This window comes from Podarcis vaucheri, assembly GCF_965113315.1.
Source record: "Podarcis vaucheri genome assembly, chromosome: 7".
In the NCBI taxonomy this organism is placed as follows: Eukaryota; Metazoa; Chordata; class Lepidosauria; order Squamata; family Lacertidae; genus Podarcis; species Podarcis vaucheri.
In genome coordinates this window covers 46,231,593-46,249,685 of record NC_138765.1, presented here as the reverse complement: position 1 = coordinate 46,249,685, position 18,093 = coordinate 46,231,593, and the positions used below count along the sequence as shown (strand labels likewise).

The 18,093-nt window shown below is 42.4% G+C and overlaps 1 protein-coding gene and 1 long non-coding RNA gene across 6 annotated transcripts in view; both read right to left on the bottom strand.

Annotated features, from left to right (window-relative positions):
- Positions 1 to 5,408, bottom strand: part of LOC309537516 — a 47,472-nt gene extending 42,064 nt beyond the window's left edge. For both annotated transcript variants that reach the window (XR_014221943.1, XR_014221944.1), the window contains exon 1: positions 5,288 to 5,408. This is a non-coding gene — a long non-coding RNA (uncharacterized lncRNA). The remainder of the gene's footprint in view (positions 1 to 5,287) is intronic.
- Positions 5,409 to 6,364: 956 nt separating this feature from the next.
- Positions 6,365 to 18,093, bottom strand: part of ADAMTS18 (ADAM metallopeptidase with thrombospondin type 1 motif 18) — a 105,890-nt gene continuing 94,161 nt past the window's right edge. For all 4 annotated transcript variants that reach the window (XM_082232276.1, XM_082232277.1, XM_082232278.1 and 1 more), the window contains 4 exons: positions 16,737 to 16,928; positions 14,813 to 15,025; positions 12,749 to 12,896; positions 6,365 to 8,660 (listed from right to left, as the gene is read on the bottom strand). In XM_082232276.1, the coding sequence (XP_082088402.1) occupies positions 8,545 to 8,660; positions 12,749 to 12,896; positions 14,813 to 15,025; positions 16,737 to 16,928 (669 nt within the window). In that variant the 3' untranslated portion in view covers positions 6,365 to 8,544. The remainder of the gene's footprint in view (positions 8,661 to 12,748; positions 12,897 to 14,812; positions 15,026 to 16,736; positions 16,929 to 18,093) is intronic.

Genomic DNA, 18,093 nt, shown 5'->3' with positions numbered 1-18,093 from the left:
CTCAGTGTGATGTTAACATCTCTCAAGAAGAAAAAGTGATCTACTTGAGGAAGTAGATCCTTGGAAACTTTAAAAATAACTTGCCACATTGATAGATATGTAATTTTGGTGTGTGTCTGTGTGTGTTTTAAAAGTACTTTAGGAATGGAGAGAAGAAGCCAACTCCAACAAAGTGGTGAGAGGAACTCTTTGAGCACAACTATATTTAAGAAATCTGAGACTCTGGGCGTGGTTTTGTGTGTAGCAGTGGCACTTCCACTAAACACTGGTGGGTTTCAATAATGATACCAGTGATGCTTGGGCAAAAGCAACATGACAATTTGTTTTTAAAAATACCAGTCACTGTCCGCTCCACACGTGTGCAGTGTCAGCTGCTAAGAACACAGCTTGCTGGTTCGTATCTTGAGATGAGATGCTCCTTGGAGCTGCAGTTGTGCTCTTAGAATGATTGCTTTGAATGCTAAATGCACAAATAATCATGGAGAGGGCAGTCTGGGGAACTCTGCATATTAGGGTTAATTCACGTGATGTGATTCCATGCATGATCACATCAAGGGTCTTTATCCAGTGTTTGCACATTGATAAGATACCACACACAAGCATGTTCAGAATTGGAGGCAGTATGTCTCTGCATACCAGTTGCTGGGAACCCCAAGTGGGGAGAAAATTGTTGCACTCAGATCTTGTTTACTGGCTTTCTATAGGTTGGTTGACCACTGTGAGAACAGGATGCTCAGCTTGATGGGGTTGTTTGTGATAACAGCCAAACTAAACTTTATTGCCCTGGCAGATCTTCATAACCATTTCAGGACCACTCAATCCACAACAACTCCACAACAGCTTTGTGGAGGCCATGATGCCCATAGGATTGTCCCAACATATCATTGGCCCAACTCATATAGCAAAGCACACTCTAGAATTGGTCTTCTCTATCTAGACATGGGACGTGGGTGGTGCTGTGGGTTAAACCACAGAGCCTAGGACTTGCCGATCAGAAGGTCGGCGGTTCAAATCCCTGTGATGGGGTGAGCTCCCATTGCTCAGTCCCTGTTCCTGTCATCCTAGCAGTTTGAAAGCATGACAAAGTGCAAGTAGACAAATAGGTACCGCTCCGGCAGGAAGGTAAACGGCGTTTCCGTGCACTGCTCTGGTTCACCAGAAGCAGCTTAGTCATGCTGGCCACATGACCTGGAAGCTGTACGCCGGCTCCCTTGGCCAATAAAGCGAGATGAGCGCTGCAACCCCAGAGTCGGCCACGACTGGACCTAATGGTCAGGGGTCTCCTTTACCTTTACCTTATCTAGACATGATAGTTTTCTGAAAGCACAGGATTTTACAACCTGTCCTTTGCCATGGTCAGGTCACTTCTTGTTGAGCTTTGGAGTCACAGTGATCAATACCTTCTGCTAGGGTAGAAGAGCACTTAGGATCATCTGGCCCTAGAGGTTACTGAATGGCCTAGTGGGGAAGCATCTGCCTTAAATGGAGAGATCCTTGGTTCACTCCCTAGCATTTCCAGGTAAGGCTGCACGTTTCCTATCTCAGACTTTGAACAGTAACTGCTAGTCAGTGTACATAAAGCTGAACTAGATAGGCCAATGATCTGATTCAATATAAGACAGCTTCCTGCATTTCTTAAATGCCCCTTAAAGATGATGAGAGTTGGCAGTGTGATCATGCCTGAACAAAACTGATAAGAATTTAGTAACTGATGCTAAATTTATAGGGTGATTTATGAATTCTCTGAATCCAGGGAATGTATCCCCTCCTCACAACTTATGACCAGCAGGCACCTTCCAGCCCATGATGCTATTTCCTAGAGTCCTCTGACCCATTTATAATCAGATTCCTTTCCCAAAATATTACTCTGTTTCCCAGCTGGCAGTGATATTCATGAAATATTCCTATTGACTTATCAGTGTGAATCCCTGAAGCATTACATTTTGGATGACCAACCTCACAAGAGGTGGCAAGTAATCACAGCACACAGCCACAGATAATGGAACAAACTGTCTAATAACCCAGCGGTCTTGCCTTAAAGGCCACTTGCCAGCCAGATAATTTTACCATGCGATACAAGCATCAGTCTATGTTCCTTTCATGGAGAGTCATCAGTTCACCAGATGTGCCCTTTTCATCGTCTTCGAGCCAAACCACTCACCTCCTTTGTGGGGCTTCATTTCATTTCATTGTGGTTGTCTCATTTCTTTTATGGGATGTGGTTCTCCCTGACTATGACTTGTTTTTCTTTGGGCTTATGAGGAACTCCAGTTTCCATGTAAGAAACGTAATATACATTTCCCTCCTTGAAACATCCTTTTAATGAAAATGTTAGCCTTCAAAAGGACATGTTGTAAGCAAGAAGCAGTATGCATGCAGGGAAAAATTTGATGGAAATTAATGTGACAAGGCTTCACTCATGTCAAGGGATGGAGTACCTGGTCTGTGACTCCTATGTCCACCCCCACCCCCTCTTTTTTAAAAAAAATGCATCTCAAAATCCTACAGGCTCGTAGATCAGGTGCCACAGTACTAGTCACCTCACCTGAAGAAGGATATTGTAGAGCTGGAAAAGGTCCAGCAAAGGGCAACAAAATGATTAACTGGATAGAGCAACTCCTTTATGAAGAACTCCTTTATATAGGAAAGGTAAGGAGGGGACACGATAGAGGTGTACAAAATTATTCATGGTGTGGACTGAGAAGGTATTTTTCCGTCTCTCAAACAAAATACTAGAACTCAGGAACAGCCGATGAAGCTGTATGCTGGAAGATTCAGGACACATTTCCTTAAAAAGTACTTCTTCATGCAGCACGTAGTTGTGGACCCCCCCCCCCCCGGAAGTTGAAGTGGCCACCAATTTGGCTAGCTTTAAAAGGAGATGAGACAAATTCATAGAGGGTATTAGAGGTTTCTAGTCATGATAGTCATGTTTGACCTTTGCTGACGGAGGCAGTATCCCTCTGAATCCCAGTTGTTAGGGACTGTAAATGGGGAGAGTGCTGTTGCGCTCAGGTTCTGCTTGTGAACTTCCCATAAGCATCTGGTTGACCACTGTGAGAACAGAGTGGGTCTTTGGCCTCATCCAGCAGGGCTCTTCTTACTATCTTATTACAGCCATTTGGCAATAATTAAGATGAGGAAAAAACTATCCAATTTCTTCCTACTCCATCCATATCTATCTGTCCATAACAACACACCCTCAGAGACAATATGCTTCTGAATACCAGTTGCTGGGAATCACAAGTGAGAAGGCGGCTATTGAATTCATGTCCTGCTTGAGGTTTTCCCACTGGCATCTGGCTGGCCACTGTGAGAAGAGAATGGTGGACTAGATGGGCCTTCATATGTTCTTATCCACGCAATTAGTATTACCTTTACTTTGGCTGTAATGGTAACCAAATCTGAAGTTTTTTTGTGATTACTGTTTTACAATCAACTTAGACTGCACAATATGATATGGGAAAGCTAAACAGTTCATTTCTACTATTTTAGCCTAATTGCACATAGTGGGATGGAACATTGGGAGAAAAAAAACCCTTTGAAAAGTTAGATAAGCAACCCTGATTAGTGAAATTGTTTGAATTTGTTTAGCTCACATTGCCATTTTTCTTTAGTCCAAATTATAACCTTTCAATTGAATGCAATAGAACAAAGTCCTCTGCGTATATACCAACGTGGTGGGAGGCTAAACAAGGAAGGGAAAATAAGGGCAGGACTTTCCAGAACTGTGGCTTCCTGAGAATGTTCTTGGGTCAAGAAACAAAATGTTCAACCAGAAGCAAAGCTTGGGAAGGGTTTCTGTGGCTGGAGAGAAGCAGTGGTGCCGCTAGGTAATTTTAGACTCTGGACTTCATGGTCTTAGGGTGGGGAGCTCTTTAGATGGTAATGTGCATTACTTCACCTACTTTAAAATATGGTGAGTCAGCTCTGCTGTGCCTAGGGAAACCTTCTGCTCAGTCTGCTGAGTGGAGCACTAGAAATTTACCCTACAGTCCTGCCCTGTCAGTACCACTGGTGAGAAGACAGGAACAGGCCGCTCCTGTAATGATGCAAAACTACAAAATATGGGCTGGAATACTTAAACAGTGTTGATATGCAAAGCACAGTTGGAGAACCTCAAGCACAGGGGTCAAATGTGGCCCCCAAGTTCTCTCTATCTGGCCCTTGAAACACTCTGCTTGGTGGCATGCCCTTCTAAGCCACACCCCTCATCAGCCCTGCTTTGCGCCTTCCTCAGCTGTTTTTTGCCTGGCTGGTCTGTGTCCTTGAACTCTGATAATGTCTTTTTTATTTTTTGGATGGAGACTAAAGAAGGGTATGTGAGTATAAATGAGTCTGCTGTACAAAGATAAACATTTTTTTTTTGCTCTGCTGACCTTTTCCTCATACCTCATCCACCACCAGCAGGTGGCCCCCAGAAGGTTGGCCAGAAGGAAATGTGGCTCTTAGGCTGAAAATGTTCTCCACTTGTAAAAAGTAAGGCTACTATGTGTCCAGCTTTATTAGGACAGCCCTATGTTTGAAGGGCGGTCTATTCCAAGACCAGTTTAAATATAAAGAACCACCAGAAGGGAGAACAGGGTCCTTGTAGTTGCTAGTCCACAGTCAACACCTGGTCAGGGACACAGGTCATCTGGTCGCAGCCTTCCCTGCTATGGTGAGACTGTGTTTCTACTTAGATTATAGTAATTATTCTACATTTGCCTCTAGACATATAAATTAGCAGATGCCAATTATATGCAAATCCTCTATTTTCAGGGATGGGTTTTCTCTTGTCTTGTGATGCATTAAAGAGATAGCCAACAATGTACAAAGAGAAGTCTTTGGTCTTCGACAGCTCCAATAGACCCAACAAATTGCAAACTTCAAAGCTTTGACTCATGTCCCAAATAAGAGCGTTTCTCTAATATATCAACTATTATTATACCTCCTAGTCCTGAAATTTGGGTTATGTGGCGCTTGTATGACAGGGGTTGAAGGTATGGGGGCAGCAATGCTTCATGAACCCTGGATTCTCAATGGAGAGTACTACAAATCCATTATCAACAGCAAATGAGGGAAAATGTAATCAATTATGTATTTTCTGAGGCCTGAAAGCACCAGCAGTAAATACCAATCATATTCACTGGATTAATGTCCACTCTGGACATGGGATGAATAAATGAACATTGTAAATTTCTTCCCCCATTTGTGTATTCATTGGAATACTCTGACATTCCCACTCATACACTGTCCCTTCTCATTGTCGCCTAGCCTCCCTCCTTCTCATCTGGCTATTTAATACCTTTTGTTGTCCGACATCCAGAATAAATTTCCAGTTCCTTCAATGGGTGTCCCAAACCTGAAACTAGAACAGCATGGATGAACTGAGAGCCTGACATCTGAGATTGTGGGCTGTTTTATTGTAGCATTAAGGAATCTGAAAAAGCTTGGCTTGAGTTGCTTCTAAGAATTTGGAGCTTTTCAAGATTCTAAATGCAATCCCCATTCTAATCTCCATTTCACCTACAGCCCTTGCAGTGCAAAAGAATGTGGATCCACACGGTATTATGTTGGAAATAATCTGCTTTTCGTTATCCAGAAACAGTGCATCTATAATACCAATACACAATTATCCTGCATGACCAGGCTAGAACAGAGGCTGGGGAGCAGGTAGGACAATTGGCATGCACCTATCTTTTTGAAAGGGCCTACTCCAAGTCCCCCTGGTAGAGGCAAAGACAGATCTTTGGTAAAGATGATTGAAATAGAGCCTACATTTCCCTTCTGGCCTAGGCCTGTTACCAGCTTTGCATGCCTGGGTTCATGACCTCTTTAAAGAATTATATATTTTCCAGAGAGTCCCAGGTTTACAGAAGCCATCCCAATTTCTGATTTGATCCCAGAATGTCCCACTTTTCCTGAAGATTTCCCTATTTTCATCAGAGAGATGTTGGAGGGTATGGAGTTAAGCAACCCCCAAGCCAAGGAGATAAGTAACTACACAACCTTTAGAAGACATCAGAAGGCAGCTCTGTATAGGGAAGTTTTTTTAGTGCTTAATGTTTTATTATGTTTTTTATATATGTTGGAAGCTACCCAGATGCAACCTAGTCAGATGGGTGGGGTATAATAATGTTGTTGTTGAATAGGACATCCCTATTTTCATCAGAGATATGTTGGAGGGTATGAGGCAGCTATCAGGCCTAAAATGAAGCTTTCTATATATCAACATAGCCTTTAAATGTTGGTGCATATTGCTACAGTAAACCAGGATATCAAAATTATATGCCAGGCATGAGAATGTTCAAGGCAGCAGTTGTAAAAGCATGCAGAAACAGAAATGTCATTCACATTGCTCTGAATGTACATCAAGCTTCCATGTTTTATTCAAAACGTGTATGTGTACCAAACATAATGAAACAGTTAGAGTATTTTTCTTATAAAACTTATAAAATAATTAAATAGTACACTTTATACTTTGCGCTTCTTCTTTTTTACACCATAATCCATACTTCTATGTAACACTATTTTGCTGTTGCTGCCACTTACTTGGGAAGCAAGTGAGAAAATAAAAAGAGGGGGGAGCTATGCATTAATAAATTAATATTTTTACATCAAATAATAAAAAATGACACATTTTTAGAACAAAAGTTTGCCGGGGGAGGAAAATGTCCCCTAGAAAGTATAAGTTTACAACGTTCAATATTCAAGACATGGAGAATTTAGAAGCCAAGATATGGTTCCAATAATCATTTCTTAAGCATATCACAGAGAAGACATGTATTTTGTTTTGTTTCATTTAAGCATTTGCAAAAGCAACTCCTATTTTTAACTGACCACTGTCTGCATTGGTGCTGATGGGGCTACTTTTAGTTTGGATCAGTGAAGCTGAACTACATTCATCAAATGAAACTGTGGAATTGGGTAGAAACAGAGGGAAATGTCATTTTTAGCCATTCCTCAGAAAAATTCATTAGGTTACAATCTTTCTTTAGTTGTCTCAGTTTTGGTAAAGAGAGAGAGGTGATAGCTTGGTCCTCCAAATGTTTGCAGTTTGGGCATCCAAGATATTGTGTGCCCTGGTTCCATTGGATTCTGAGCGTACAAATATCAGCACCACTGCAAAAAATAAATAGTGTTGGTGTTTGATTATTCTGGGCTAGCTACCCAGAACAAATAACACAGATCATAGGCTTGGGTCCCACATGAACAAAGGCACATGTTCATGCAGAAGGCATCAATAGCTTTCCCCTGTTTACAAACTGTGCATTGGCTCCAGGAGGCCAGAAAACCCTCCAGAGTGGCATTTTACATGAGGGAATAATGGTGGGGTGGCAAAGAGAAAATAAATGACTCAATTTGCAAAAAGCATTGTATTGTACTGACACATCAATCAGTGAATTGAATCATGCAATTTGTTCTTATCTATTGACTTTACAATCTAAAAACAACCATATTAATTTAGAACCCTGTTTGAATTCACCAAGATTAATTTTGGAACTTCAGAGTTTCCAGAAACTGGTTTATGAATTTCATGCAGACCACTTATACTTTTCTGGCAACAGCTGAGTTTTCTTTCTAGGTGTAGCGCCTGGAAACTCAAGTTTTGCAGGTGAAAGACCTAGTTTCTGCAAGTTCTCCAAAAGTTGTGAGTGTTCAAAACTGAACTCTAAATTAGCATATTCTGGATGCCGATGGGATTCTGGGATTCTGGTGATCATTTGTTTCAGCACTGATGATAATGATGCCTATCAGCAAATGTGCAGCTTTCATGAGTTACTTGAAGAATAAAATGCTAGTCTGCTCATACTACATAGCAATGCCCTAAATGAAGATGCTCTAAAGAAAAGTCCTGTTTTGTTCTCTTGGATGGGCATCTCAAGGAGTGCCTGCCTCTCAAGTGGTTAGTAAACCATGACTGAGTTACTAATCAAAGTGAAATGGGGAACAAAATAAAACTAAAATTCTACCATGATATAAGCCTTGCTTTCCCAGCAGCAAGTGAAATAGAAAAGCACCTTTTATCTTGATAGTGCAGTAATTGTGCTTACTGTGAATAACATAATGCCTATGTTATATACAGCAACACATTATCTCAGCAGCCACCAACGTAATTTCTCTGGAGTTGTTTTCTGCTTGTTTTGAAGGGCTATGCTAACTAACATTGAAATAGCCAGCATATCTCTTCGTATTACAATGATATTGCCTCATTGCAGGTTCTGTGTGCATACCACTGAGCAGAATATGAGCACCATACTAACTGTGCTACTCCACTTTGGAGATCTGATATGACCATTAACAGAGTAGGGTTAATGACAAATAGAAAGAAGGCTAAAAGTTGCCTCCATCTGCTAGCATTCAAAAATACCCTGTTTGGAAAAAGTCCAGTCCTTGTGTACTAATCCTTGGTTAAAAGCTGTACCATAGAACATCTTGTTCTACAGTACCCAAGTCTCTCCCATTGGTCATTTGTGGTTCTCGAAGACCTTCTAGAAAAGTTTGCCATCATCTTGCAAGGGAGGCTCTTGCCATTGAAGTGTTGGACTGACTCCATTCACATCAGTTCTTCCGTGTGCACGATTTGCAGCATTGCTTGCCGTAAAATTTGTGATTGCAGACACCATGCTGGGGGACCAGATGGCACCAAGTGAAGAAGTCCACACAAGAAGGATCATCTGCAATGGTGAAATTCCAGACAAGAATATTTAGTATTTTGCAGTATGTCTCAGGAACACTGAAGCTCAGGGACACTTCATGCACCTGGACTGGTTGATGACATGGACATCTAATCGCTCCCATGAGTGCTCTGTTCATGTGATCTGCATTAACACTGAAGACTCGGGATTGCAGAAAAGCTTCAGTCAGCATACAAGACTCATGGCATGCCTGGATCGTGGATACTTACCTGTAAATTTCTGCTAGCTTTCTTTTCAGAAGGAATACAACTCATGCAAATATGAAATGAATGCTCCTATTAGCTGGTTCGTTTCATACATGTAAGCTGCCTCCAAGGACATGCATTTTCTGTCTGAGAATGTCAAGAGCTGTGGGGAAGGGGATGGGTTTCTTACCAAAAAAAAAACAAAAAAAAAAAACCAAACACAAACCACCAAAATGCAGATACCTGAAAACACCTATAAGGAGAATCTCTTGTTCAGCACATCTCATGCCCAAGAAAGTCAGCCAAAGAAATCTCTTTCACATGTATGCAAATTAAGTTTTGGTAATAGTATTGAGTTTGATCCAGAATGAGACTGTTGCACTTAGTTCCCATGGGACTTAAGTCATGACTGACTTTACAGATTCAGTTCAATGGGCCCTAACCCCTAAGGTTAAAAAGGAATGTGGCTCTCAGTGTGAAAAATAGTCCCCACTCCAGCCACAGAACATCTGCTTAGAGACATGCTTCTTAATGTGCTGGACACATTGTGCTATGCTTGTTACATGAAGTTCTCCTGTACACCAATCTATTCAATGGCTTTCTCCTCTCTCAAAATGGAATATGCAGCCACAGCATACTATCTGTTAGAGTAGTCCATATGTCATGGAGCACACTGGGAGGGAAGCAAACTGACAAATATCTATGAGGTGCAGGAGGATTTCAGATTATATATTTATTTTTACTCCATTCTTGAACCAAAAGTCCCCTAGAGCAACTTACAGATAAAAAGAAAAACAAGCCAATGCCTGCCCCTCAGGCTCCCAGCTAAAGGACATGACACAAAAGGAAATGAGGAGGAGGAAAATATGCAAACTGAGACATCAGTAAGTGCATTGCAGAGTGCCTGGTTGAAAGAGAGAGTGGAGAAAGAGAAGGAGAAAAGAGTCCTTCCATGCACTGGAAGTACGGCCCAAATTCTCCAAAAAAGAAACACCACCCCCATTTTTTTAGACTATCATTTTGAAAAAGCAAAGATCAGTTGGTTTAAAATATTGCATAGCTGAAGCATTCTGTAGTTTGGCTGCAACTGATTAATGCTTTACCTAAAAGTGAATAGCAATGAATCATGTTGCTACTCTAGAAATACATTCCTTAACAATTTAAATTGCAGCATTAAAGCAACATAAGTGAAACTTGGGAAAGATTTACTGCTGAGTTCAGCTATTATTGGAACATGGGAAAGCCTTCCAGTTTGCCCTCAAAACTAGTAGTTCATAGTACAGGAAATTGACATGGCTTTTAATCCGCATCCTTTTTATTTCAGATGAAAGGCTTAAAACTGATGGCACAGAAGAGACTCTTTTCATTTGTATAAAATCACTCACATCTTGACATAATACACAGGTTGTCAGCTATTGGCCCAAAGATCTCCTGTGACATGAATAGGTCAGTGGCAGAAAGAGGCTTGACTATTACAGATTTCCCTTGTCATGGCTTTGGTCTCAGGATAATCCATAAATTATTGGTCAAAGTCATGGTTCCAGTAAGGACCACATGAGCCTGCCCTATAAGGCTAGGTGTTGGAGACAAAAACAAACAATTGTCTTGCCCACAGGGATGTAAGAATACATCCTTTTCAGTTTTCCCCTGCATTCATTGCACACAACACCACATCCATTCCACTGAAGTTCTTCTTCCAAAACCTACGTTATTCATCTCACCATCTGATGTGGCAAAATTACTTAATTTATGTAATTTTTATAATTAATCATATTGGTGTTACATTATTCCACCCCATTCATTTCATTACAAAGTAAACACATTGCAAATGATTGGGAGGGGGGAGAGGTAACCAGTTATGTATCATTTGCAGTCTAAAAGCAACAGCGAAGTCAAATACTGTTTGTATTCACTGGACTGATTTCCATTCCAGACATGGAACAAATAAGTGAAAATAGGTAGTTTCCTATTTCTATGTCTGTTGGAATTATCCAACATCTCTACTTATCCAAAACTGTTTTCATTAAGGGCTCATCCAGACTTCCTTTTGTACCATGTTTCTAGGCATAGATCCGTAGTTTAAAACTCCATGTCTGAGCCCCTTTGTCCCCCCCCCCAAATCCCTGCTGGCACTTTCCTCAAGAGAACCCATTATTTACCACTGAATCAGCACAAACAGCAATCCACCGAAAATCTGCATTGCCATTTGTTCTGATTCAGCAGTAAAGAACAGGTTTTCCTGCTATCTACCAGCCCTCTTACTCATGTAAGTCTGCCTTCTTACATACATCAGACCCAAGAGGTGCCACTGGCTGTCAGCTTCCGCCTCTTTCATTTCTGTGTTACCATTAAGTAGGAAGAGGGATTGGAGCAAAACAAGAATTAGTTAGCTCTACCTGTTTCTGGCTCCACCTACTGTTGGCCTCTCTGGCTTTCAGCCCCACCAGCCACCACTGAGCTTTGAGTTACAGTACCCTGCTGAGTGATGGAAATGAGGAGAGGGGGAAATGAACAGAGGAGCAGACCTAGCTTGTCTAGGGAAGCATGTTAACTCTCCCTGAAAGGCTCATTTCTTTCTCATGATCTCTCCCCAATGACTCACAGGGCTGGAACTATGTGGTGGGTAATTGAGAGTGATTGGCTTCAATACAGTTCCAGCACAGCTGGCTGTGTTCGCTGGTGGAGACAGAGACTTACAGCACGGTGAAGAAATAATTGATCTCCAGAGCCTGAAGACCTAGTTACAATAAAGTCAGAAGGACTTCTACAGCTGCAGGGAGGGGGAAGGGAAGAGACTGGAGTGAAATGAGTAACAGACACTGGACAAGAAATCCAGTTAGGGGAAGAGAAATGGAAAAAATACCGTCTCAGGACAGAAAGTGGATATTATTATTGGTATTAATTGGGCAAAAATAAAGGTGGATGAAACTAGACCCAGGAACTTCTTGGAATGATCCATTCCTGGAAGTTCAAGGAGGGGAGGAGATCTACACACACACCAAAAAACCTCTGGAACTCAGCAAAAATAAGTTGTTATGTTTGTGGGTTTTTATATAAAAATGGTAGGAAAAAATAAGGAAGCAGTAAATTCAGGCGAGGACTTATTCGTTCATCCCTTTTGACTATCCAAGATTCAGTTGATTCTAATGATTTAGGTCTACCTCACAGGTGAAAACGACTCACTATATGACTTGTGGAGGGACTCCAACTCTGTAACAGGACACAGGCTTTTTGTGCAGATGGTCGCAGGTTCAATCCTTTGCATCTCCATTTAAAATAACAAGGTAGCAGGTCTTGGGAGAGACCTCTGTCTGCATCCTTGGAGAGCTGCTGTGAGTGGCAGTTGGTCCCATTGGGAGTGGCGGGGTGGAAGGCAGAGAGACCAACAGCATGTAGAGCCAGAGTCAATGACAGAGATAGCCAAATAATTCTAGGTTTGCCCCCACCCTCCTAGCTACTTAATGGCAATACAGAGACTAGGAAGGGGAAAGATGACAGCCAGTGCCATCTCCTGGGCTGGATGTAAGTAAGCAGGCAGATGCCAGGGCAGGGTGGCTGATGTCAGGTGGAGCAGTATCCCATCCCTTGGTCGTTGCTGCTCAGAGTAGATGACACTGGGTTAGGTGGACAGTCTTATCAGGAATAAGGAAACTTCCCATGAGGCCTGCATGGAATAGACCACCATAGACAGGTGATGCCTAGTTCTGCAGGTCTTCCATATGTTTTACCCATATTTTGCCAACTACTCAGGCAGAATTGTCTTGTCAAACAATTCAACCATTCAGTTCTCACTGGCCTTTATGTATCAGCTCTCAGAAAGGGGCAAAGCTTGGGAGATCTAGTCTGCTACACATTTACTTTAAACAGTGGAACAGTCTTTACCTTTCTTCTCAGGGGCAAGGCAGAAATTAGTATTGCAGGCTCTTGACATTGCGGGCTTCTGTTGAGGCAGGCAGCCCACAGCTGGTTGACCCTGACGAAGGCACTGGACAGTCCGTGTCTGCACTCCTCCACCGCATGTCACTGTGCACTGTAAGTGACAGAAAGGATAAGAGATTTTACTTCCATGAGGGCCCCCAGAGCTCCAAGCATTGAATTCCTTTCCATTTACACTTCTTCCACATGAATCTTTTTGATGGTGTTTCCTGCTTGGCAGGGGGTTGGACTCGATGGCCCTTGTGGTCTCTTCCAACTCTATGATTCTATGATCTTTCTATACAAAGCCATCAAAGGAGTATATGCATTTGACGCTTGATCCCTGAAAGGTTGAGGGAAAAACCCAAGGGTGGTAGCAAGGAGTAGGGTCATTTCAGTGTTACAACCTGCATTGTAGAACTTTCTCCCTGGATAGGTCTACACATCTGAGTCTGTATTTCTAGTCAGGCTGTGCACCGGATCCACCTAAATCCCAGATCTCAAAATAAACCAGGCCAACTGGGGTTGACCAGGGGTTTGACTGGGTTGGGCTGAGGCTGCTTCAGATCATACTGGGTCAACCCCCCCCCCAGCAACCTAAGGCTGTCAAAGGTGGGGAAGAATCTGGCAGTGAGGAAAATGGGAGAAGAAGGACATATGTAGGCAGTCTGCAAGCTTCTCCTTCCCCAACTCCTGACTGCTTGTTTAACCAGGGTTTAAAACATTAATTAAATGCTGTGCAAGACCCCTTGCCACTTGGCTTTGAATAATCCCTCAGGATGGCTAAGAGGAATTTGCCTGCTATCCTTCTCAAGGGGATGGACCCGGTGTGGTTGAAATACCCTGATTTTATTTTCAAGAAACCCCACTATCCATGAAGATCATGTCCCCGTGACACTTTCATCTGATTATGAAACTTAAGGTTCAAAAGCTGCATGTATATGCTATCAAATAAATGCTTGTCTTAGGGATATGGCACTGACAAAGTAAGCAAGTTCCAAAATACAGAAGCTTGTTTGAGAGACTGTGGAAACAAACACAGACTGATCCAGTAATCAATCACACTATTTAAGGAATTCCAGACAATCTCTGTAGATCCCCAAGGACATTGTGCATAAAGATTTGTAATGGTTCAACCACAGTGCAGCCCTCTGAAGATTGGTATGGAAAAGACGGTGGAATGCAACATAGCTGCAGCAGCAGAAACATTGTTATATAAAGCACTTATCGGTTTCCAGACAAATGAATCACTTATACCAAAATGGTGCTGTTGATTCTCCTCTTCTTCCTTAAGTGATGTACAAATCACAGTGACACTGTCAATGGACAGGAAAACAAAGAAGAAGAACAGATCTAGGTGCCAAATGCAGCCTCTAGACCAGGGGTCAGCAACCTTTTTCAGCCGTGGGCCAGTCTACTGTCCCTCAGACCATGTGGTGGGCTGGAATATATTTTGGAGGGGAAATATGAACAAATTCCTTTGCCCCACAAATAACCCAGAGATGCATTTTAAATAAAAGGACACTTTCTACTCATGTAAAAACACGCTGATTCCCTGACCGCCCGCAGACCGGATCTGGAAGGCGATTGGGCTGCATCCGTCCCCTGGCCTTAGGTTGCCTACCCCTGCTCTAGACCTTTATCTGTGGCCCTTGGGACTCTCCTGAGGCACATTCCACACCAGCCCTGCTTTGCTTTAGTGTTTTTGCCTGACAGGAATGTGCTATTCTACTCTGAGAATGCTTCCTTGCTTGCCTGGATGGAGGATAGAAAGAGATGTGCAAGACTGAAGAAACTAGTCTACTGTGCAAAGGCAAAATATGCAATTTTTTTGTTTGCCTAATTTGCCTCTGCCACACCCACCATTGTCATTTGGCACCCAGAAGGTTGCCCAGAGGGAGATGTGGCCCTCAGGCTTAAAAAGTTTCCTTTCCCTAAACTAGAGAAAGGGAAGCACTTGGTGATAACAAACATTATGAAACATGGTAGAAATGACTGGTATAGATCTCCATATGAAACCTCTTCTCTCACCTGTTGCCAAGGTGAAGAATACCACCCTGGCACCCTGTGGTATAAATGGTGCAGAGGACATGCTCCTCTGTTGCAGCCTTCCTCCAGTTCGATGTTTGGCTTCATAAGGTTTCGGCAACGGCGCTGTGGGAAAGTGATCAGTTTGCCACTGATACTTTTCTCGCTGCACTGCATTTCTCGCCGCTTCACACCTGGGCCACAGGTGGCAGAGCACTATGGGTAGGAAAGGGAGAATATATCACTTTCAGGTCCTCTCCTTTTCTCATTTTTCCAGACTAATTTTCTCCACATCAATTTGCATTTTAGAAAATAAAAACGACCTCATAAAACTCATCAGTGTTTTATTATGAAATTCTTCTAATATACACTTTGCTGTAGGCACTTTTGCCTAATATTTTGCAAGCAATTTCCCCTAATAGAATGCATTTTTATATGTTATTTTTCAGTAATATATGCATTTATAAGAACACTTTACACTAGTATATGCATTTTTATATACAGGCATGCCTCACTTTATTGCACTTTGCAGATATTGCATTTTTTACAAATTGAAGGACTGGAGGAGCAACAACTGCTGCTGCTGCTGCTGGGTTGCTGGTGAGGCTGCAGGACCCTATCCCCCACATGCTCCTGCTGCTCCTTATGAGAATGTGGGTGCAGCAACAAGCAGCCCAACCATTTCCAGGGGAAGGAAGTTCCCCACCCTGCTTCCCCTCTTCTGGCCATCGCACTGGAACTGGCTAGGGCTAAAGCCCACCCACTTCTGTAGCCAGAGAGGCCTGGGGGAAGGCTAAGCATGTTTTCTCAGGGTAGCCATCAAGCTACTTATTTTAAGAAACTGTCACAGCCACCCCAACCTTCAGCAACCACCACCTGATCCATCAGCAGCCATCAACGCTGAGGCATGACCTTCCGTGAGCAAAAAGATTACATCTAGCTGAAGGCTCAGGTGATGGTTAGGATTTTTTAGCCATAAAGTATGTGTTAATCAAGGTATGTACATTTTTTAAAACAACAACAACATAATGGTATTTCACACAGCATAATCTAAACATAATTTTAATGCCCACTGGGAAACAAACAATTTCTGTGTGTGTGACTCACTTTATTGCAGTACTTACTTTATTGTTGTGGTCGGAAACTGAACCTACAATATCTCTGAGATAAGCATGTGCATTCCTTGGATGCATAAATGCACTGCAAAATGTGGAGAAGTGTGAATTTTGAAGGATGTCTTGTTTAGGTCTGCATGTTGTTTTGGAAAATGTGGACTTGGAAACTTTGCCTTTAAATACAAACTGAATCAAATGCCCCACCACCACCACTATTCCTAACAGGGGACAACAAAGTACACACAGAATATTTATTTAAAAGATACTGGTTGGATAATGGAGTTTAATTTGGAGAGTTAAGCTAGGGGCCATCAAAATAGTGCCTATTGGCACAATGGCAACCTTCAGGTCTTCCTCTGATGCCCACAAAGCCACTAAGCCACCTATTCTCTTGGCCATGAGGTGGTGAGTGTGGCTAGCTTTTTCTCCCTTGAAATATACAAAGAGAGCTGAAGGAAAACGTTGGAAGAGTGACTCTTTCCCACTTCCTCTTTTAGCATTTTGTGCATTTTGAATGTCAGAAGGTGGCCCTTGGGCTGAAAAAAATTAATGGTTATACATCCCTGCTATAGGTCCACATGCCCCACAGTGGGTGGGCCTGCATCAACTATCTCCCCTCACAGGTCCAAGCAAGGAGACAAACTTCTCTTCATAAAGTCCAGCGACAAAGGGGCATTATTAACTTTTGCATTATTAACAACAGATATTGTCTGACCAACGAAGCCTGACAGTCCTTTGAATATAACATCATTTGATTTTCAAATATCACCCTCTGGCTATCTAAGTCCTGTAGAGCATGTTGGTTGTCGTACCTCACTCCAAGCAGAAATCACCCATTGTAGACGGTCATTTTTGGGGCACCGTTCCAACACACACGTCTGCTGCATTTCTGGCTTTGTTTGACTGCTGCACATATTCTCTGGCAGGATTTTCAGTGTGGAAGTCCCTACACTTTTGCAGACGACATCACGTTTTGCAAGTCCTCTTCCACAAGTTTTGGAACACTTTATGGGAATTTGAGAAAGTTGGATGTTAAAGACTTTAAATAGACACTACTATGCCCCATGGGGTCACGAAGAGTCGGACACGACTAAACAACTAAACAACAACAAATGCCAAAGTAGGACAACAAACAAAATGGTTCTCAATCCCATCCTGGAATTCACGGCAGTATTCATGTGGTTCCAGGCTAGTGGCGGCCCATCCCACAGTATGTTGGCTGCATAGAGTGCCTTTAGACAATGCTCACGTAATTCATTTAATTGTCACCTTCTGGGGCATGTCAGCAGCCAACATGTTTGGGTAATGGCTAGGGCCCCAGTGCCATGTGACATCTCACCACTGACACATGCCCTTGACTCTCTTCTTAAAACAAACAAATAAAAACACCACCAAACTCTCTTACCAGTCATGGTTTGGATTGGTTGTTACCTGCCCGCCCCCCGAAATGTCTCAGAAGTTGGTCATTGTCTTCTGTTTGGGGGAAAAGTGGTTGCCGAATAGAATCACCAGCACCACTGTGGCAAGCCCCCAAGAGGTCCTAACATACTCTTAGGAGACTCATATTTGGATGACACTGTGCCAAGGATCACTGGCCTCACCCTTCAGGAAACTAAACCCAATCCAAAGTAGGAAAGGAAAGGAAAGGAAAGGAAACAGCTGTTGCTAGCCATTTCTCAATGGGTGAAACTGCAACACACCATTCTAGATTGCTCTCTCTAATTAGGCAGGAGTAAAACTAATTAGTGTAAATTGCATAAATTTTGACTAAATGTTATGAGATAAAATAATGATAAAAGCTGTTTGGCTCTCCTTCACTGGAGATGTTTAATCAAAGGCTGGACAGCCATGTGCCAGGGAAGAATGTAATTGAATCCTGCATTGAGTAAGGTGGGGATACATTAGATGGCCTCCACAATTATACTACTACTAGTAGTATTACCACTACAACCCAGTACTACTATTAGGTAGGCAACATGATCAGGAAAAAATAAATGCATCCCTTTTCCATAATGTTTGTTGAACAAAGAAAAGTCTTTTTTTCTCGCGATCTCACAGCTACAGTGTAATCCCTAGATTAGAATGCTTTTGCACCAGCACATTCACTTAAATAAAAAATTGTGATACGTCTCCCTTGGCAACATTACAAGTATATGTGTTCCACTTCAG